At 28.8% G+C, this 23,643-nt stretch overlaps 2 protein-coding genes across 2 annotated transcripts in view; one reads left to right on the top strand and one right to left on the bottom strand.

Moving 5' to 3' along the window:
* Window positions 1–5,061, top strand: part of LOC142325222 (U3 small nucleolar RNA-associated protein 25 homolog) — a 43,465-nt gene extending 38,404 nt beyond the window's left edge. Inside the window, exons 9-10 of the transcript XR_012756505.1 lie at window positions 337–589; window positions 4,872–5,061. The gene's annotated coding sequence lies outside the window, so the exon portion shown is untranslated. The remainder of the gene's footprint in view (window positions 1–336; window positions 590–4,871) is intronic.
* The window catches only part of LOC142325224 (uncharacterized), a 220,940-nt gene that overhangs the window by 9,971 nt on the left and 187,326 nt on the right, over window positions 1–23,643 (bottom strand). The window contains exon 2 of the mRNA XM_075366694.1: window positions 5,219–5,377. Coding sequence (XP_075222809.1) covers window positions 5,219–5,377 — 159 coding nt within the window. The remainder of the gene's footprint in view (window positions 1–5,218; window positions 5,378–23,643) is intronic.

The raw sequence follows: 23,643 nt of genomic DNA on the forward strand, positions 1-23,643 counted from the left end.
CTTTGAAATTTTAATTTACGGTGGGATGGTCTGTTTTGATTCTTACAAGATTCAATTCACTGGGGAAATAATACTTTTTCTATAATAATTTTACTCCTCCGAGTGTGACATAGAAGAACAAAAAGAAATTCAGTTTTCTTTGCTTCTACATTACTCAATACTAAAATTTGCTTCTCATTATCTAGATTAATTTATGCCTTTAGCTGTTGTTTGAAATTTATTCATAATACTAAATCAGACTATTCTGAAATAATCATTGATAAATTATCTACTAAGGGATTAAATAGTATTCTTATGTCCTCATATAATTATCACAGTTAAAATATTTTGTTTCAGAAATCAGTGACACTCAATCTGGGCTACAGATTTCAAAACAACGTAATTTATTCTCTTGATAAATTTATAGATTCATCAGACTTGCTTCATGTAGGGGGTCCAAGCTATCATATAATAATAATGAACATTAATTTATTTTGCTTTGTAATGCACACGTAACAGAATTAATAATTGAAAGCAAACGTTTGCATCTTTTATATGGCACATTCAATTAGTTTATAATTCTCCGATGAAAGATTCTGGATTATCAATGGTAAGATCATTATGCAGTTTATTATTCAAAAATGTATAAAATGCTTTTGTTTCAGTGCTAAAAAATTAAATCAACAATTTGGTCAGTTACCATCTGTTACTCTATCTAAACTTTTCTCTTGTGTGCTTATGACTATGGCAGTCTATTAATAAATCAGCATGGTCGGCGGAGATCAAGGATCATAGATGTACAGTACAGTAAAATATCCTTATTTGCAGGGATTAGAGACCATAAAAAAGCTCCGAATGTAGAATGAAACTAATACTCATTTAAGGAAGAATGGTTAGGTTCTATGTAAAATGAAAAAAAAATCATGCATACTTACTTAGGGCGATGTTATTGATGAAATAGAGATGGTGATATTAATTATAAGCATTGGTTTAGTACAGTACATATATACACTACACAAAAAATATTTAACAAAATACAGTAATTTCCTATTTACTTGTAAGCACTTATGTAACTGCTTGATTTAAAAACTCACTACAGTATGTACTGTATTACATGTACATATGTATATGTATAATGTAATGTGTATATGTAATACGTTTATCTGCGGTATTACATGTTCAAATCGTACTCTGTATTCGCCTTAAAATGTCAAGAAAACAGTACTATATACACTAAAACTAAAATTACTGTAAAGGAAATTAGTAAAAGTAACCTACAGTATTTTGTGATTGCATTTAAAAAAAATTGTAATTCTTCCTTGTTTCACTCTTGTTTTTAAATCCTTGTGAAGTTCTGTGTGTTATTGCATGGCATCTTCAATTTTGTACTGAAACTTAAGCTTCTACCCAAAGACGGATCAGCATCTATAAAAAAAGGGTAAGATCATGGGATAGTTTAATGCCTTTGGTAAGCGTTTGACATTTAACTGTTTTCCAGGGATCGTATCTTTTACCTCTTCACCATCATACTCTATTTGCGCCATTAAATCTTCCAGTTGTTCATTAATTTCTTCTTGTGTGTTTATAAGATTTTCAATATCTGTGTCATCTACTTCATAGAACCCATTTTTCCATATTGAACGAGCTATTGCTTTCATGGGGTCTCGATGTCACCAGTACCTTCCAGCATATCTGTTTGAAGCAGCTTCTTCCAGCAAGACACCACAGTTGACTGTTTAGGTTCATCTAATGAAGACTTTACACACATATGCAATCAGCAATATTAAATTATTTTCAACATGTTGTAACATTCAGCTCAGAATTGGAATCCATCGTATTTAAAATCATTTTAAATGTTCTTCTGATGTAATGTAATTTAAATGATTGAATAATTCCCTGATCCATTGGTTACAATAAAACAGTAGTGTTTGGTGGCAGAGAAACTACTTTTATTTTGGGATGAGCTGCTTGGATTTCCTGTGAATGGTCAAGTGCATTATCTAAGACTAAAAGAGTCCTAAAATGAAGGTTTTTTAAATTAGATATTTTTCCACTTCGGGTACAAAATAGTTATTGAACCAGTCCATGAAAACAAAAGCTGTAATCTGCGCTTTTTTAATGGATTACCAGAAAATTGGCAACAGCGTCTTATTTTTATTTTTTAACGCGTGAGGGTTTTAGAACTTGTAAATCATTAGCAGTTTAATTAAACAATCACTGGCTGCATTTGCACAAAGCAAAATTGTTACTCTGTCTTTTGCTACCTTGAATCCTAGTGCTGATTGTTCATTTTTTGAGATGAAGGGCCTGTCGGGCATTCATTTCCAAAACAGGCCTCTCATACGCATTAAAAAAATGTTCTGGCTTGAATTTATTATTCTCAACAATTTTGCTGGGTAAGTTTCTGTGGCTACTTTATCTTCTGATGCCTATTATTTTTATAACCAGCTTCCCCTATAATTTTTATGTTGTGTAAAGATTGCCTGATTTTAATTTTATTAAACCAGCCTTCTGAAGCTTGGAATGGAGTAACAACATCATTTTGGCTCAGTCTTTGATTAAAATGATCGTACAGGCTCTTAGCTTTTTTACGAATAATAGGTCCACTTATTGGAATCTGTTTTTGATTCTGTTCTTTGATCCAAATACTTAGTGCAGTTTCCATCTTCTCAATAGTAGGATCCCTAACTATTTTAACATTTTAAGATGAAGTGGCCGCTAAGATCCTAATTTGTTGTTCAAATTTCTTAATATATCAAATAGTTGATTCATTTACTGCATACCTTCGAGCAACAGAAGCTACTGATTCACCTTCTTTAAGCTTATTTGTCTTTTTCACACAACAGCATTATATTTTTATCCTTTTTCTTTCATTGCTACCAGTTGTAGATAGTTTTATAATAATTCAATCCCTTCACACTATAAAAATAGATTTTATTAAAGTTTAAAAACAAAAACCATGCAAAAATACAAAGTAGGCCTACTATTCTGTACATACAGTAAAATAGATTAATGATCACACTTGGAAAGATCAATACTGTACTGATTTATTTATTTACAACATGCAAACAGTAATAATGGTTACACGACTGATACCTCTGCTCAACTGAATTACTTTACAGTACGTAATGAGCTGCTGTAATCTAAAACTCTACACACTTGCAATGTTAACAATTTGTTTATTTAGGTGACTCATATCCTGTCCATCATTGAAAAGCAAATACGCTGGAAAAATTTCTCTACTTTATCTTTAAAATTAAATACAGTACTGTACTGTTCATTACAATACATACGCTATTGCATTGTATATTTTTACTGTATTAAATTATTATGTTTTTTAATGTGCAATAATATTTTTATTTTTTAATGTCATTACATAACGTAATGTACGTGAATATGGAAAATTTTAGTCATGAATATAGAAAAGACATTGCAAAATACTGCACTGTGAAAAAGGAGATTTCACTGTATATCAAATCAAGTATTTTCTAGAACAAATTTCAGTGCTGCAAACAACATTCACCATGAATTGTTTTTTTTTTTCTTCAGTCATTTGACTGGTTTGATGCAGCTCTCCAAGATTCCCTATCTAGTGCTAGTCGTTTCATTTCAGTATACCCTCTACATCCTACATCCCTAACAATTTGTTTTACATTTTCCAAATGTGGCCTGCCTACACAATTTTTTCCTTCTACTTGTCCTTCCAATATTAAAGCGACTATTCCAGGATGCCTTAGTATGTGGCCTATAAGTCTGTCTCTTCTTTTAACGATATTTTTCCAAATGCTTCTTTCTTCATCTATTTGCCGCGATACCTCTTCATTTGTCACTTTATCCACCCATCTGATTTTTAACATTCTCCTACAGCACCACATTTCAAAAGCTTCTAATCTTTTCTTCTCAGATACTCCAATTGTCCAAGTTTCACTTCCATATAAAGCGACACTCCAAACATATACTTTCAAAAATCTTTTCCTGACATTTAAATTAATTTTTGGTGTAAACAAGTTATATTTCTTACTGAAGGCTCGTTTCGCTTGTGCTATTCGGCATTTTATATCGCTCCTGCTTCGTCCATCTTTAGTAATTCTACTTCCCAAATAACAAAATTCTTCTACCTCCATAATCTTTTCTCCTCCTATTTTCACATTCAGTGGTCCATCTTTGTTATTTCTACTACATTTCATTACTTTTGTTTTGTTCTTGTTTATTTTCATGCGATAGTTCTTGCGTAGGACTTCATCTATGCCATTCATTGTTTCTTCTAAATCCTTTTTACTCTCGGCTAGAATTACTATATCTCAGCAAATCGTAGCATCTTTATCTTTTCACCTTGTACTGTTACTCCGAATCTAAATTGTTCTTTAACATCATTAACTGCTAGAATTGTTTACAATATTTAAATCAAAGAACTTCCAGTGTAGTGTTCAGTCCTTTTCCTCATCACAAGGTATAAATTGCATATTCATCCCCATATTTCAGTGGGTTGTAGAAAAGTGGCATAATGAGTGTTAAGTTTCATCTTTGTCATGTCATAGAACAATCTATTCTTAATTTTGAAGAATTCCACACCGTACTTATGCAAATTGAAGCTTGTTTAAATTTATGCTTATTATATGTTGTGTCTCTAATTTGAGGGATCCTCAACTATTAACACCTGGACACTTTCTTGTTGGATCTTCTCTCACTTCAATTCCAGATCCTGAAATTTCAATTAATCGATTAAGACTGTTGGCCACTATGCAAAAATCTATATAATCCATTTGTAATAATTGGTTGAAGGATGTTATATAAATCAATTGTAACAGCACAACAAATGGCAAAATCCTAAGAGAAACATCTGTGAAGGAGACTTAGTTCTAATATCAGATTAAAATACTCTTCTTTTACAGTTGAAACATGACTTGATAGTAAAATGATTCACCAGAGAAACAACTGTATTGGTTTTATTTGCAACAAACTTAAAGGTTAATTTATCTAAATTTAAACGATGTATCAGATCTTTTATAAGAAAGAAATTATGTGCTGTGGATTCTAAAGTTATTAATTAACATTTTTAAATTTGAATAAATTACATTTACAGACTAACCTGTATTTTATTTTTTATTTTTTTTACTATAGCAATTGGCAGTTCTGTACAATTTATTAGCTAAGTAATTAAAATGTTCAGCAGTAATTGAACAAATCTGTTTCCAGATTTTTCTCATCCTGAATATTTTATTTAATGATAAGTACTTACTTAGGTGTGGTAGAAGATTAACTGCTGCAGGTTTAATTTCTTCTATGGTGAGTCTGTGTTCCAATGGTGCTGTTGGCATTTCATTTGAACTTATTGATAAAGACATTCCTTGATTAGCGAACAACAAAAGTATCACCAAGACTGTTTCTACAGTTTTGACTGAAAATATTTAAATTAATTATTATTTAATTTTTTACTTTGACTTTTAAGCTTGAACTGCAGTTCTTAAACATTAAGTTTATTGTATTTTAAATGTTTTTCTCTATTAGCCAAATAAATACAAATAGAAAATATAAAACTACCATTTAGTTTTAACTCCCATCAGCCGAAAATATTTTTATGGTTTTTATCTCTGAGAAAACTGTAGATAACCAATTTTTTTAATATTAATTTTAGTGAAAAAATGAGGATAATCAAATTCCTTGAAAAAAAACGTTGAATTATTCTACTATTTTACTTTGAATTGGATAGATTTGACACTATTTAGAATTCTTAAATTTTTTTTGGAGAAATAAATGTAACATAACAAACTTACTATAGCCATCAACAAATAAGAGTAATATTAGGTATTAAGGGGAGCACTTGATTTGTGTTATTTTTAAGTTACATTAATTATTTATTGTATTTAGTTTACTTTTGTTAATAGTAAGTTAACAATCTTACGGTGATGTGATAAAAAAAAACTTCTTTACATCAATGTAAGATTGTCCCAAAGGGGTATCTGCTAGTTACCATAGATAGGTTTATGGGGATTGCAAGCCTTATACTGAAATCTTAACTTGGAAATTTATTTTTTTCTAATTTTTTTTATTCCAAGAAATTCTTTTGGATAAAATATACCAGTTTTAATTTCTGTTTCAATCGTATTATTTCAGTTTCACTTTATTTCATTCAACTTATATTTTAAAACGTAAACATGATTGTGAAAACTCACAAAAAATGTATAAATTGCAACTAAATTTATTTATAACATCATAATAATAAACATTTAGAACCAGCTGAAAAAATACTATTACTCACAAAAAATGTATAAATTGCAACTAAATTTATTTATAACATCATAATAATAAACATTTAGAACCAGCTGAAAAAATACTATTTGCTTACTACACATTGTGTTTTGTTATTTTGACACATTTTTAGATTATATTTTAGTTAAAATGTCATGCATATTTTAAACAAAAAATTATTTAAGAGGAATTAAAGTAAACTGTCATTTTACGTAGGGTTCCAGGGAATAAAAGTTATCCACCATTGATTTCCACATCATACCCAAACTGTATCCTCACTTATGTGACACTTAGATTATCACTGTTCAAAACCAGTTGTAAAACTAACATATACCTGAAAGTAGCAAGTGAATATTTATTCCAATTTTTTTTAAAATTATACACCAAAATGAAAATTAAACCAATTTATTTCAGTGAAGTTTAGCTTGACTCATTCTTAATAAAATTAATTTATTTCTTACTCATTTTATATAAACCCCAACTCAGTTAAAAAGGTTTTACCAATATGACAGGTTCAAAGTACTCATAAAATCTGCATAAGAATGTATGTTCATATTATGTGTACTTTCTACTTCTTTACAAGATGAAAATCAGTTTCCAGAAAGATGTTTGTTTAGCTTTCCAAAGAGCTGAAAATCCACGAATGAAAGGGTCAGGGCTAAAAGAGCTCCAGAATTTCCGAATCCCTTTCACAAATTCCCCAGTGTACTTCCACCAATATGGATACTTGTATTGTTAAGCAAAATCTTCATATTCTGCATCATCATTCTAACATATTTTAATTAATGGCTACCCACAGTTTGTAAAAAAATTCTTTGTAATGTTCACTACTACTTTCTTTTCTTTTTTTTTTTACCAATGATGCAACCAACAAGACCTCTTTATGGCCAAAAACTTGATATTCTTGATGGTTAAATATTGTCTTCTTTTTTGTAGCTGGAGATTCTTGATGTTTCCCCCTACATGGAGGTCCATTGATTAAGGTATTGAAAGGGAACTTTTGAAGTTTATGGATTGTGATGGTGTTCTGTTTTTCATTGAATGATTGATTTGTATGATATTCATTTCAGAAGTGTCTAGTGAAATTGTCAGGGCAGTCCTTATTCTTGATTTAAGTTTATCTATAGCTTGTTAAATTTCAGTATCACTAAAACATCATGTACTTTTAAGTAGAATTCAACACAGAATAATGATCAGGAAATGGCATTGAGGAGACAGTGTTAAAATATTACCGGTGGTTAGGCTGGCTCTTTCTGAATGTCTGCTTCCTACACAGAAAAGCAAAACTAACACTGTGCCATTCTGACTTATAGCAATCAAATAAATTCTTGCAGTTCTTTGTGTAGTGGGTTTTTAGTCAAACATTTTTTTGAAAAATCCAACCAAAATACCTTTATACAAACAATAATAAATACCTGCAGACATAGCTATATTAAAAGTATCTAAATTTTTCTGTGAAAATGACTCGACATTATGATAAAAAACCGATTAAAATTTTATTTATCCAAAAAATGACTATGCAACACATCAAATTTTGGCAGTAAATTTTGTAGATAAATGTTATATACAAATTTTGCACTTCAGTTTGGTTTCTCATTTTTTAATGAGTCAGACCCAAAGCAACAGATATATATATAAAGTTGCATAGTGATCAATTATCGCCTGAGTGGTGTAAAGGTAACAAGGTCAGTTTCAATATATGTGCTGCTATAGACACAAATATTATATTATATTATAATATTATGGACTATATTATATTATAATATTATGGACTATATTATATTATAATATTATATTTGTGTCTATAGCAGCACATATATTGAAACTGACCTTGTTACCTTTACACCACTCAGGCGATAATTGATCACTATGCAACTTTATATATATATCTGTTGCTTTGGGTCTGACTCATTAAAAAATGAGAAACCAAACTGAAGTGCAAAATTTGTATATAACATTTATCTACAAAATTTACTGCCAAAATTTGATGTGTTGCATAGTCATTTTTTGGATAAATAAAATTTTAATCGGTTTTTTATCAAATTGAAATTTATTTGATTGATAATTTAAAAAATTATGATGTGCAATAAATTATTATGAAATAATTCTTATGTGGGACAGTTAATCCACTGGTTATCATTATCATGAGTCCTTAGAAAAAAAATTTTTATTACCAAATATTATTTTTTATATTAATAGTCTAAAAAATTAAAACAGTTCCTATTATCTTTTTTGAATATCTAAGTTGAGATTATTTTGCAGTTGGGTAAGCTTTTGTCGATATTAATATAATATATTACAGAGAAGCAGCTGATATTAAGAAAGCAATGGTTTTAGGAGAGTCAGTAGGAATACCTTTGTCGTAATACATTATACAAGTGTGCATCAGTTTGTCTTCTCTAGAGTTGTGGGTCACTGTCACTGGATCTAACTTGTAGACACTTAATAACAACAAATACTGCAGGGTCTCGTATATCATTATAAAACTCAACATCAAGTTGAGAAGGCTAATAAAAAACTAAATTTAAGGTCTTAGAATTCATGCTATGTTATTTTCAGTTACACGGTGCATAAGCTGGTAACTTGTTAGTTATAAATCAACTCCAAAATAATGCACCAAAGAACCAGAATGAAAGTAAAAGACAAACTACAGTTAGAAAATTCTTTTTGAAGAGAAAGTACATTTCTCTATGGTGGATTTTTTCTTTTTCTTTTATTTACTAAATTTAAAATATGAATGTGATATTATTTTAACTTTCATCAGGAAAAAATTTGTTAGAAAGTACTGTATTAAAATTTGGACTGTTTTTATTCCTCCTTCAATCATTTTTTAATTTGACTTTAACTGGATGCCTACCTCTTTTCCAATCTGCATTAAATTCTATTTTTGAGATTCTGTTGTACTCAACTGAATTAAAATAGTTAAAGGTTTGAATTTTAATGTACTATGTTTTAAAAACGGATAACATTTTTAAAAAATCAACTACTGTATGCTTTTTTAAACAGGGAAAGTTTAAAAAAAAAATTTACTTTAATCTGAATTAGCTTTTACTCTACCTCTGTACAGTTTTTAAAGTTTTCAATTTTGAAATATTTACATCACTTAATTTTTCAACTATTTTATGCATTCTAAATTGCATTTATTTGCAATGTAAATAAAATGCATTTTATTTCATCATAATACATAAAGATTCTTTTTTACATATTCATTATCAACTCAATTTATCCCCTTTCCATATTATCATCATTTTTAAATCATCATTGGTTCTAATATTTTGTTTTGCATTATATAAAAAAAATTATCAGGTTGCTTTGTCAGTTTAGTTGGAAAATAGGAAAGGTAAGATGTAGCACTAAAAGAAATGATAAAGAATGTTACATTATCGTATTAAATAAGAAAAAAAAGTTAAGGGATTAAGGAATAATTAATTTGGCAAAAGTAATTTATTTCTATGATTTATCAGTAATATATTTTATCCTATATCAACAATATATTTTTATTTTATATCCAAATGTAAATGAAGTTGAAGTAATATTCAACAGCGTAGTTCCACCACCATTATAAAATGTGATAGAAGATTATATAATTGATTTTCTTTTCATATTATTATATAAAAGCTTACATATCAAAGTTGAAGAGTTGTGTAGTTAGTTGGTAAATAATAATAAATGGTAAATTATTAATGGTAATATCAGAAACATAGTGGTACAAACATTGATAACTCTTCCCTTTTCTACCATTATTAAACATAAGTTTAAGAATTACAAAGAAATTATTCAAAATTATTTTTGATACACAGATTGTTCACAGACACAAATTGTAAATCCCATGATTTACAACTAGGAGTTTACAAATCTGCTTGATTAATCTCTAACATTAGACATTTCTTTGATTCCCTAATCAAAGAAATACTAGATTTTTGAAAGAAGTATGTAACATATTTGGAAGTTTTCACGATTCAGTGTTGGGGAAAGTGGAGTTAATATGAAAATTTTTTGGGAATAAGAGAGTCAGCATAGCAGATGTATCTTAAAACATCTGTGGTTAGCAGATCAAACCCACCAGGTTGGTCTAGTGGTAAACTTGGTCATTGCAAATCAGCTGATTCTGAAGTCGAGAGTTCTAAGGTTCAAATCCTAGTGAAGGAAGTTACTTTTATACTAGATTTGAATACTATATATTCTTTACTTATTCTTACTTTGGTGGTTGGGTTAAATTAACCACGCATCTCAGAAATGGTCGACCTTAGACTACAAGAATACACTTCATTTACATTCATACATACCCTTTTAAGCAATACCTTATGATAGTTCCGGTAAATAAAAGGGTTTATGCCGAGAGATTCTCAGCATAAACCCTTTTATTTACCAGGACTTCATTTAAATTTAGTTTAAAGGTGAGTTAATAATTTTAGATTCTAATATTACTTTATTCATTGGGGTTGCATTGATGGCCCTATTACAGATTGGTATGTTTGTGACTGGAAATTTTCCAAATTATAAATTTATTTATAAAGTACAATAACTAAATTATTGTGAGGCTGTATTTACCATGTAAAATTGAGGTTAATCCTCTTTTTAGGTATCTTAATTTTTTTTGCTTAGTCATAAATTTCCAACTACATGCAGTGAATTGTATCTAGTAGTCTTAATTTTGGTAATGTACCTAAAATCAGTTAATTGAATCTTGCCACTGAATTTTCAGGATGGGCCATTAATTAAATTAGTATTATTTTTCTGATTAGGTTTTTACTTAGCATAATCAGATTTATAATCTGATCAACTTATGTATTTATTTTGGCTTCTTTAAACATTGAAACAAAAATATTTTTATTACAATTTTTATATCATGTTAATACTAAAATTTAATATATTTTAAATTAATCTTTTTACCTGATAAGCAGTAATTCATCTCACATGACATTGTTTTGGTGTAAAGAATTATTGTATGCTGTTATCAATAAGAAATAACACGATTGCAAATATCCCAACTGTAATAAATAAATAAACAATATTCCTAGTTACTGTGCAATGTCGACTATGTTAAAACCATAACTGAATGGTGGTCTACATATGGTCCAAGGTGCACAAAATGTGATTAACCGTATCCGTGTTGCCTTCCCGTAACGGTGTTTTTTTTGTTTGTAATTTCTTTACTACTTTTCTTATTTTACTCTTCTTTCCATCACCAGTTTTCCCGACCTACATTTTACTCTTCAGTTAACATCTAACGCTTTTAAAAAACAGGTTACCGTTTTGTGTTTGTTTATAATGTATTTCATTTACAATTCGCGTTGCTAGTTGAAAAGTGATATCATCTTCGTCAATTTCTTTTATTCCACGTCCGCGTATTATTGTTTAAAAAACGATTTTTCATTTTAAATTTGTTTTCATTAATACTGATTTTTATTTTTCACGTATTGAAATAAATTAAAAATATAATTCGAACCGAAAATTTGAACTAATCTATAATTTGGTTTATTATCAATCAATAGTCCGTACGTTTTTAAAATAAAATTATTTTGATATTTACTTAATGTGTTATTTAAGTAGACACTAAAATTTTTGTTAATGAAATTAAATTGTTTGATTTCAATTAAAATTCTATTCTGGGAAAAACGTTTGATGATATATTTAAAAATCGAAATATTATTAATGAATACTATAATTAGTAAAAGGAAGGTATAGTTCTAATAGTACACATTGTTTTTAAGTTTAATAAATATTCACAATAAATCAACGATTTTAAGCCAGCCCTAAAATTGAACTAATAAAATGAAAAAATCTTTTAAAATGTCAGCCCAAATTATCGACTTGTTTGAAACTTATTTTCTGTAATTAAAAAAAATAATAATATTTGTAACTTACTTATATACGTCGTTGCTTGCGTCATTTTTATATTCAACAATTTTCGTAATCAGTGCAACATTCAAATTGGTTTTTTTATGGTCTACTTACAGAACAAGATAAAGGGTTTAGATTTCATTGTTTATTTTTATGGGAAAAAACCGAATATTTAAATCGTGGTCGGGGTTACCCCGGCTGAATTTTTATTTTAGTAAATAAAGATTCGAAAAAACGAATATTTTCATCACAACGGCATGGGTAACTGTTTTGCTAAAATAGCCTTTCTTACTAATTAATCTTAGAAGATTTTTAAAAAAAAGTTTCGTTATTCTTGCCGTATATAAGTTGATTTAGTACCAGGAACACAGACTGATAGGATTTGAAATTGACTAATTTGATGAGTTACATATAAAACGCTTTAAGATCGTGAAAAACTGTGTTCTGAGCCGTATAAAATAAAATTTCAATTCTGTAGCGTGAAATGTTTGTAATATTGAGTATAATATATTTATAGAAAATAAGAAAACCAGTATTCGTTTAGAAATTTAACGATTGACAGTTATTTACTTAATAGCAGTTGCTATACTACTCACGTTACGTCTTTGCTCGTGGGTTTACTCCATGTTATTGATAAAAATCGAGGGTAGTCATATTTTATTACACAACCATTTTGTTGTTAATAATTTCGATCTTTTACTTCATTACTGAATAAATATTACAGGGTAATATTTTCTGACTGCTTTATAAGCTAACTAAAATTTTCGATCACAAAAAATATACAGAAAAAAATTCTTAAAATGCACCTTATTAACTGCTACAAATAACTAATCTTTTCTTATTTTCTTCGCCAACGGTTTTCCAATTATCAACCTTTTTCTATGAAAAAGTATTTCAGTTGGAGTTATTTTTAAAAATGACAAAACCTGGTTCATTTTAATAAGCAAAATATAAAATTGTATTTAATATTTATAAGTAAACTATTTTTAACGCAAAGATAAAACCGTAAAATTGATATGAAAAGGAAAAATATTGAAAATATATCACAAAAATAATATACGTTAAAAAGAGCTGTTTTGGAATGTTGCTTATAAGAAAATATGCCAGCTAATAATCTTAATAAAGTCGCTTATTATAAGAAGTATTTATCTTATTTGTATTCACAAAATTCATTTTTATTGTAATAGCGATTTTTTTTTGTCTGTCTTCATTTATTTTCGTAAAAATATTTCTAAGTTTGGTGAGAAGGTATCAGAAAATATAAGTATTAGGCAGTTAAAAGGTAAGCCTATTTATAAAAATGTTATTAAGTGAACTTTTTAAGCTTCAAACTCAACAGTACGATATATCACAACCAGAGTAAATCTGTTTTTTTATCGGAAACTTTTTTCTGAAGGTCTATTTTTAACGATTTTACAAAAAAAAATTATGGCCTAAAACCCAAAAAAATTCATTTCTAAGGTGAAAGTTATTTATTATAAATGTAATATTTTTAAATTTCCAGTAACTTTTTTATTGTTTTAACAGGCTTTTGTATTTTTTATACACAATAATCCACAAACTTAAATGTTAAATATTCAATTAAAAAAAAATTATTTTGTGCGTTAGCGTAAATTAATTGACCATTTTTATCTCAATCAGTCGTTTTTTAATCTGCATTTAAATTTAACCGTACTGTAAAACTGTACGACAGCTACTGATCAAGGGTTAAAGGCCAGTGAAAGTTCTTTGGCACATGTATCATAGATACCCGTAACAAAATTATTTTTAAGGCGATGTGATCGGTGGAAGTATTAGGAACAGTTTATCCATTAGCCGATTAACTGTGATCGGTCGGATGTACTGTATTATAAAAAAAATATGACTCTGGAGTTGGGCACTTTAATTCAGCCTAGTCCAGTTATCGCCAGTTAATGCTTACTCTAGCCAGTCTTTGTGTAATTAACGAAATTCAGCTTAGTTGCAAAACCTTCTGTTGTTATTTAACCGCGCAGTACTTTATCGGTCGTCCGATTTTTGAATTCACTTCTTGTGTTCTTTGGAGTTTCCTTATTACGACTTTCTCTTTGCTAATCCGACGTTATTTTTATAATATTGATTATAATAGGGGCCGTGTATTGTTGTAGGGGTACCTTCCGTACCTGTTATGTAACTGTTACGCTTAAATATTCTTTTCTTAACTTCCTGAATGTTATTTTATTCATAATTTTATCCCCTTTAACATTAAGTGTACAGTTTCTTTCTACGTTTTCTTATAGTATTTTTTTCTCTTTTATTAATTTAAAATAGAAACGTAATTTATATTCACAGAAAATTTTAACTTCTCGTTCGTTTGTAATCCATTATTATACGACATTTTTAAGTATTTCCTCTTAGAATTAATTAACCTTTATTTTATTAATAAAAAGGAATTAATAAAGAATTGAAGGGTTTGTTAGTTTTCTGAGATGGTAATTAATACCTACATTAATTGTCATCTCTAAGAATCTGCCCTTTTTCAAATTTTTAAGTACAATTTTTAAAAGGTTTATTTAATAAAAATCTTGTTAGTAATTACAAATCTATCTAGATGTATACCACATATCGAGATAGCTTCTACAAAGATGACTTAGACGTTTTGAAAATTCAATGTAATTGCAATATTTGCTGATAGTGGTTATTACTACCGAAAGAGATTCATAATTTGTTACTATTTAATAAATTATTCTTAAAAAAAAAAGAAGGAAAATCCCTAATAATGTAAAATAAAAAGTGAATCATGTTACGTATGGTTATAAAAAAAATATAATGAATTGTAGTGGTAGGAGAAACTCGATTTTTGCCTATGAATCGAACAAAAGTGCATATTGCTAGTACAGTTATTAAATAATTTTCGTAGTCACTTTTTTCTCATTCAAATTTTTACTTATTTTTTTCAATTCGAATAAATATTCCTGCTTAGTTCATTAAAATCTGTTACCTTTTAAAAGTTTTCAACATTTCCAGATGTGAAATCCTGAGATATTCGCGTAAATAAAAAAAGAAGTATAATTTTACAACGATGAAAAACCAAATTTTGTAATTTTAGAACAAAATGTTTTCAGTAATATTTGCAGCTTTTTTCAGTCGATTGATGTTAGCCGTTTAAAAAGTTTAAAAATAAGTTTTTAAAAACATATTATAGTGTTTAATTTGGTTTATCGTTTTAAAGTTTTTGACTGGTTTGATGCAGCTCTCCAGTATTCCCTATCTAGTGCTAATCGTTTCATTTCAGTATACCCCTACACCCTACATCTTTGACAATTTGTTTTACATATTCCAAACGTTGTCTGCCTGCACAATTTTTTCTTTCTACCTGTCCCTCCACAATATTAAAGGGACTATTCCAGGATTCCTTAATATATGGCCTATAAGTCTGTCTCTTCTTTTAACTGTATTTTTCCAAATGCTTCTTTCTTTATCAATTTGCCGTAACACCTCTTCATTTTTCATTTTATCCATCCATCTGATTTTTAACATTCTCCTGTATGCACCGCATTTCAAAAACTTCTAATCTTTTCTTCTCAGGTACTCCGATCGTTCAAGTTTCACTTCCATATAAAGCTACGCTCCAAACATATACTTTCAAAAATCTTTTCCTGACGTTTAAATTAATTTTTGATGTAAACAAATTATATTTCTGACTAAAGGCTCGTTTCGCCTGTGCTATTCGGCATTTTATATCGCTCCTGCTTCTTCCATCTTTAGTAATTCTACTTCCCAAATAACAAAATTCTTCTACCTCCATAATCTTTTTTCTTCGTATTTTTACATTCAGTGGTCCACCTTTGTTATTTACTGCATTTCATTACTTTCGTTTTGTTCTTGTTTACTTTCATGCAGTAGTTCTTGAATAGGACTTCAGTCATGCCGCTCAATGTTTCTTCTAAATCTTTTTTACTCTCAGCTAGAATTACTATATCATCAGCAAATCGTAGAATCTTTATCTTTTCACCTTGTACTGTTATTCCGGATGTAAATTGTTCTTTAACATCAAAGACTTTTAAAGTATATATTTTAAAATGAATGTTTCTGACGAACATCATTAAGAAAGTATAGCGATAAAAAAAAAATTTAAATGATCATAAAGGTCTTTCGCTTTGTTTAACATTATTTATTATATGTATTAGACTTTGGGAAGGTCCGGCCATTCTCGATAAGCACCCGATTTCCGTCAGATATCAAGCGATTCTATTTTCGGTCGATCTGTCTGCTGATTCAGTCCCCGGACCTCATCGGTATATTTACCTATCCTACAATTACCGAGGCACAATATTTCTATAGGTCCAACATTTTTAAACGAATCCGATCGTTTAAATTGTTTTGTCAAAATTACAAAACATCCCGGAGAAATATAGATCAGAGATTAAGGAAAAGGATGACTGCTAAGAGAAATTTTATTTTATATTATTAAACAATATGCATAAAATATTATTAATAATTTGTTTACAGTCCGATTAATTCAGTTTTTCAAATCCATATTTGTCTTTAGCAATCACAAGTTGATGAAAATATAAAATTTGTTGTCGTAAGCAGGTTAACACAGCGGCTTGGTCTAGTGGTGAACTCGTCTTCCCAAATCAGATGATTTGGAAGTCGAGAGTTCCAGCATTCAAGTCGTAGTAAAGACAGTTACTTTTATGTGGAATTGGGTATTAGATCGTGGATACCGGTGTTCTTTCGTGGTTGGGTTTCAACCACATATCTCTGGAATGGTCGAACTGAGACGTACAAGACTACATTTCGTTTACACTCACATATCATCCTCTGAAGTAAATTCCCGGAGGCTAAACAGGAAAAGAAAGTCCTAAGCAGTTTGGAGTTACAACATTGCAGTTTACTCCATACTTCATTCTAGTCTTTTTTTAAATTATACTTAGTTGCATAAACAATTAATTTCAAGTAATTTTTACGTCTTTTTATGGTGATTTATTTCTGAGGCAGTGCTATGTAAATTGAACCGTAACGTTCAAAGACATTCATAACACAATAATTCAGATACATTCAAAATGGATTGGTTTATCACATTAATCGGACTTGAATATGGACCCAGAAACATCATGAAACCAGTTATTTAAACAGGTCATTAGTGATGATACAAACATTGAAAGGATGGGTTCTTTAAACGTTTAAATTTTTAATGTTTAATGTAATATTATTAATTATGCATCTTCTCCTGTTAATGCTGAGCCTTTTCAAGCGTTAATTACGCTTACCTAAGTATGCTGTAGTTTTACGTGTTGTTTTGTTCAATTGTCAGGTTGTAATGTAAACTCGTAACAAATTTTTCTTGATATTTGAATAATTTATTATTTATTTCTTTTGATTACTCATTTTGTGGTTTTTTTTTGTTTATTCAAAAGATGTACACAATTTCTTTATACTCAACAACTTTTTACTTTTCTGTGAAAAATAGTTATTATTTATTTATAAATACGTATCATGAAGATTGTGTTTATCAATTGCCTTTATTTATTGGTTATAGATCGTTCACTGCGGATGTTTTTCTGTTTCCGAGATTATTTTGTTACTGTTGATGACTTGAATTAATTTATGACTGGTAAGTTCTTTTGTATCAGTAATTTGGCTAACCGATTCTCATCAACATTTTTTTCGCTCATCGAATTCTTTTAGCGATTAAACGTATCATGAACTGTTTAAATGTAATTTTGGTTCACATCGTTCAGCTTGAACCAAAAAAATGAATGATTTACTGCGTTAAGGTTTTAATTAATTATATTTATTGAGTTAGGCTGTGTAAAAGTTTTACGAATTTTTATTTTGTCTAATAGGGATTCTGAAGTTTATAGTTAATGAATGTGTGGAAATTATGGAGAAAAACTGGAGGAGTATTATTTTATGTAAAATTTGTTTACATTTTTGTTTTTTTTTTATTTTTGAATGTTACGTTAATTCGTTGTACCAATATCTTTTATTTATAAATATAATTTTTTGTAACCTCCAGGACCACCGTTTTAGATATTACCTCAGAGGATAGATGAAGTTTTTGTGGCGTGTGAAGTGCCACAAAACACAAAAACCATGCCTTACCTGTATTTGAACTCGGGACCAATGAATGAAAGGTCGAGACGATACTATTCGCGCCACGGAGGCCGGCACGTTTATGATATAATAATAATTTTAGGACAAATTTCAAACATTTTATTTATTATTATATGGTAACGCCGTTAAAAATAATTTTATATATGTTAATTTTTACGTTAAACTTAAAACTACTAATCGCATGTATGTATATCAGCGTCGATGACACTCATTTACAACGCATAGTCCTTTTATTTGTACACCTCAGCCAGTTTTCGATTTCAGAATGAGACGTAAGTAATTTTAGAATGACGAATGTCATTATTGATAATGAAACTGTATTGAAGGAATCTGTGAAATTTTCGAAAAATACATGACAGCGTAGTTATGAACATCCCGTCGTAAAGATATTTTTTATTCATTTTGAATTATTTTTATTCTTAATGTTTTGAAATTATTTGTTCTTAAAATATATTTTGCTTATTTAATTGGATATTGAGTTTGGGTGGGTGCAGATGAGCGCGTGCACGTCTGTTTTATTTGTAGATAAGTACAAAAAACTGCAAATGGCGCCTCTAGTTCAAAATCGATTGTTTAATTCGAACCGTGTCAGAGCGTTCTGTTTTGCTTGCCTTTGTACTATGTTTACCGATTCAATTTTTATCAGATTTTTATTGCATTTACTAAAAAATATAAAGATGTTTTTGATTTGTTTCACTCGTTCTCAAATATTACCTTTGTTATTTTAAATTTACTTTATATTCTTATTCATTAAAAAATTTACGATAAGAACAAATGAGGTATACACCCAGTACTTAATGATTTAAAGTTTATTCAGATAAACGTAGTAGATTCACTGTTTATTTTTCAATTAGTTAATAGATCGGTACCTGTTTGGGTAATCGTTGTTTTACTGAAATTTTAAAACAATTTGGTTTCAGAATAGAATTATTTAATAACAGAATTAATATACTTTTACCTTTCCGCGAAGTATAATCTGATTGATGTGGTGCACTAAAAAATGAATCCCATTATCATAAGAAAATTCATTTACTCATTTGGAAACAAAAAATAATTAATTATTCATTATTAAAATCTGATATTTTATAAAAATATATTACGAACGTTTTATTTTGTTTCAGCAGTAACAGCATTATAGATTTTTGCGCCTTTCCTTTTATAGAAATTAGAACAGAAGAGTATAATATAAAATAAAATCTAGTGACATGCCCGACATCTATGGAGTATCGGTGTAACTAATTCAACGAAACATAATTTGTTAAAAGGAGTACTTCTATTAAAATGAAAACCTTGATATAAAATAATTATCCTTACTCGGAATTACTAGTTCCTTTTTTTGTTTTTGTTTTTTTTACCGGTAAATAGTATTAATACATTTTATTTAATTTTTCTCATACTCATTTGTTGATGTGAACTAAATTAAAATATTTTTATTAATAACCTTTTTTTTTGTATTCTGGGTCGCGAATTACCCTTCTTATTAAAATAACCTAACTTGACAAAAACTATTACTGTACAGGGATATCATTTATTATGATCCCATTCTTATTTCTTGTTAAGATATAATATTTATGTTCTATATAGCTTGGTAACTTACAAATCTAAAAAAAAGAAGAAATTAGGAACCTTATATTCTTACATTTTATAAAAATTTGCTAGTTTTTAGTTGAGAAAAATAATTTTTTGTGTTAACAATTAAAATAGTTAATACAATATTTGTAGTTATAACAATATTTTAAGTTATTGATGAATTTATATCAAAGAATACTTAAGTAGAATTACATTTAAATTTAGATTTATTGGAATTAGCATTAGGTTAAAAAAAGAATAATAATAAACTGAACAGAAATTACAAAGATTGGAGTAGAGCCGAAATACGACGTAGCCGAAATAAATAACAGTTTCAGCTACTGTTATTTATTTGTATATATATATATATATATATATATATATATATTGCAATTTTATATGAATTATTTGTATTTTCCGTTTAAAATACATGTACTTTCATGTCTTGCCTGTTATAAACGTATATATAACATTTTATTTTAGGGATAAGAGGCATATTTTCTTTTTACATGAAGGCAAAAGTTTGAACAGTCAAAATCTAAATGTAGACTACGCTAGCCACCTTTTATACAATAAATAATACGCAAAATGATTAAATATATTATACTTAATACGTAATAGCGTTATTGAAGGTTATCATAAGAGAGTTGTGTTATCATTTTTAATTGTGCTCATTTTTAAAATATGTAATTTACTGCGTAAATAAACCTCAAGTGAGTCATATTCAACACATTTGTATAATTTTTATTTTGGATGTTGGGGATTTTCATTTTTTATAAAAAAATGTAATTTCACTAATTAATCTTTTTATTTTTACAATCAGATATAAATATATATGTTATTGAATAAATTCGGGTACGAATATATGGTCAATCCATTGCTCTCTTAACCTTAGTGAACTCTTAGTTTATAACATACATATAATATATAACAGATAGCCAGCCCTGTTTTCTAGTGTTCTATATACAGTATACTGTAAATAAATATTGAATTTTGTATTATCAATCAATTTCGTTAATTCACTAGTCTACATCACCATTTCAGTCGTATGCAACTAGATCCATACAATAACATAATAAAATAAATGAATATTATTTTATGTTAATTTATTCTCAAAATTGTTAAAACTTTTTTTATTTCATTTTAATTGGTTTATGTAAATTTTCTTGTTCTAGAATTTTTAAACTAATTTATTAAATTCATACGTCATGATTAATTACAGCAGTTTTATTTGTATGGGTATTATGGTTATTATGGGCTTTCAGAAGGGTAGTAATCAAAACGAATTTTTATTTAGTACGTACAAGTTAATAAAAATTCCCAGTTCCTGTTATCGTTATTAATAATGGGACAATATAAGCACAAGTTCTTTTTTAATTTCCGTCTTCTATTAAAAAAAAATGTAATTTATATAGATTATTGAAAAAAAAGGTTATTGTATATTAATTTTAAAAATTAATAAATTATTTAACTTACGTACCTATCAAAAACATCTATATGCTTGTTAAAAATAAATTAAACACCAAGCAAAGCGCAACTGTGAAGTATATTTATGTATATATTATTAATAAATAAAAACTTAAAAATATGTGTATAAATAAAAAAATAAAATTGATTTGAAAAATTACACTGAAATGTGAAGTACTTACTTAATTAAATCTGTAAATATCGATTTCTTAAAGTTTGAACCGAATTAAGGAAAAATATTATTAATTCTTTGTTTTGTTTTTTTTTTTAATTTGGCGAGACATTTAAAGAAAAATCATTTAACATTAGAAACGTTAAATTGTAACTATTAATATATTATTAGCAGTTTACTTCAGAACGGTTTCCATCCCTTTTTGCAACCATCTTCAGTGACTGGTGCTGTTGTTTTCACCTTGGTGCTGACTGCTAATGTGTATTTAGATTTTTTTAATTAGGTAAATATGTATTTAGAATGTGGTTGAAGAGTGCATTTTATTTGAATTATGTCTATTCATTTAGTACATTGTTGTTTTATGTTCATATACGAGGGATATCTCTAAAGTAAAGACCGCTGGGAAATTTCTCTCCTTAAGGTTGGCGAACCTGTGTCGCTCATGACCATGCTAGTAATGTACACACTGCATTGTTGTCTGTAATTTGTCGCGTTGTAGTATCTTTGATTATGTGTGAGTTATTACGTTATAAAATGAATAGAAAAAATCGATGTTGCCCCCGACTGTGAAATACGTGGAGTCATACGTTTTTTAAACCATCAAAACGTTAAACCGGTTGAAATTCATATACAGTTGATTGCTGCGTACGGTGATAATGTAATGATTATCTTTTCTGATTTTCCAAATCAGAAAAGATCGTCGCCCAACGATTTCCGACCTGGCCCTTCTTTTTCCTGATGTTTCAAGAACTGTTATCGGTCCGCATTGTTCATGATCATTTACGAGATAGGCTTCAGAAAAGTTTGTGCACGTTGGGTGCCGCGCGTCTTAGCAGAACGTCACAAAAAAAATCCGAATGGGATCTGCTTTCGAATTTTTATGCGCTACACAGAAAAAGGTGATGAGTTCCTTAGTTCAATTGTTACCGGCGATGAAACGTGGATTACGTATTACACGCCAGAGAGAAATTGGCAGTCAAGTGAATGGGGTCATCCTCAATCGCCAACCAGACCAATAAAGATCAAGCCACAACCATTTGGACGCAAACTGATGACCGCAGTCTTTTAGGATCGGTTTGGCATACTGCTGATTGATTTCACGTCACGTGGAACGACTATAAATACAGAAGTGTACTGCGAAACTTTATGTAAGTTACAGCGCGCCATTCAAAATTGGCTCCTCTGATACCATTTTTGTAGGGAAATCGAAAGAATTTTTGAGTGGTAAGCAATTCGCGGGTAACGATGAACTTAAAAATGCTGTTAATCAGTGGCTAAATGGACTGGCAGCAGAAGAACACGACTAGGGTATATTGAATACGTGCAGAGTGCCTAAGTTATTAGTAATATTGGTGAATTTATTATTTTCATCTATGATATGTTTACAACACAGAACAATTTAATATAAGCAACATAGCTCATCGTAGATTCAACATTTAACAAGTCTTCCGTACATTCAGATTATAAATCCATCAGGATTATAAGAACATGTTCTTATCATATCTTTGAGGTTCTTGGGTCTTAAATGAACCCAAGGCCTTTGAGGCCTTGGGTTCATTTAAACTATTATTCTACTACATACCAAGGTTCTTTTGTACCAACAGAAAAAAAAGGACTATAGTTTAACACTTCTGTATTTTATGAAATATGTAAACGAATATCAACGAAGAATACGCTAAATGAACAACGTGGAAAATTAGCTGACGCCAGGATGAGAGCAGCAGCATCCAGTCGCTGAAGATAGCATTTGAGTCGCTGATAATGCAGTATATCACTATTTTGCTTAGTTTTATATCGGTAAATAACTCGAAGCTCTCATCTAACATGTAATTCAAAATGATTAACTGTTTTATGTTAATTTATTTAAAAGTAAATTATTACAAATTTATATTTATTAAATTTGATTAGGTTTATCGATTAAAAATTTTATAATTTTAAATAATTTTCACCACCGACTGTCATAAATAAAAATTTAGTAAAATTATTGAATTTTTCTTTACGAATTGATGTACATTAATTACCACACAAATAAAGTACTGTCTTAGAATTGATCAAGAGAGGTTCTAATCACCCGAAACAACTATTTTTAATTAGTGGTAGATTTTAGAGCGAGGTTGGACTGTATTTTCATAGGTGATGAATTGAAACAACGCCTTGTTGCTTATTGAATTGTTATTTAATTACTTATCCTCTTGACATTTCGATAACACACCATTGAACTGAATAAAGCATATAACGTAACATATAATTAAACTGAATAACGTATAAATATAAAACTAATA

Source organism: Lycorma delicatula, chromosome 5, assembly GCF_047948215.1.
Source record: "Lycorma delicatula isolate Av1 chromosome 5, ASM4794821v1, whole genome shotgun sequence".
Lineage (NCBI taxonomy): Eukaryota > Metazoa > Arthropoda > Insecta > Hemiptera > Fulgoridae > Lycorma > Lycorma delicatula.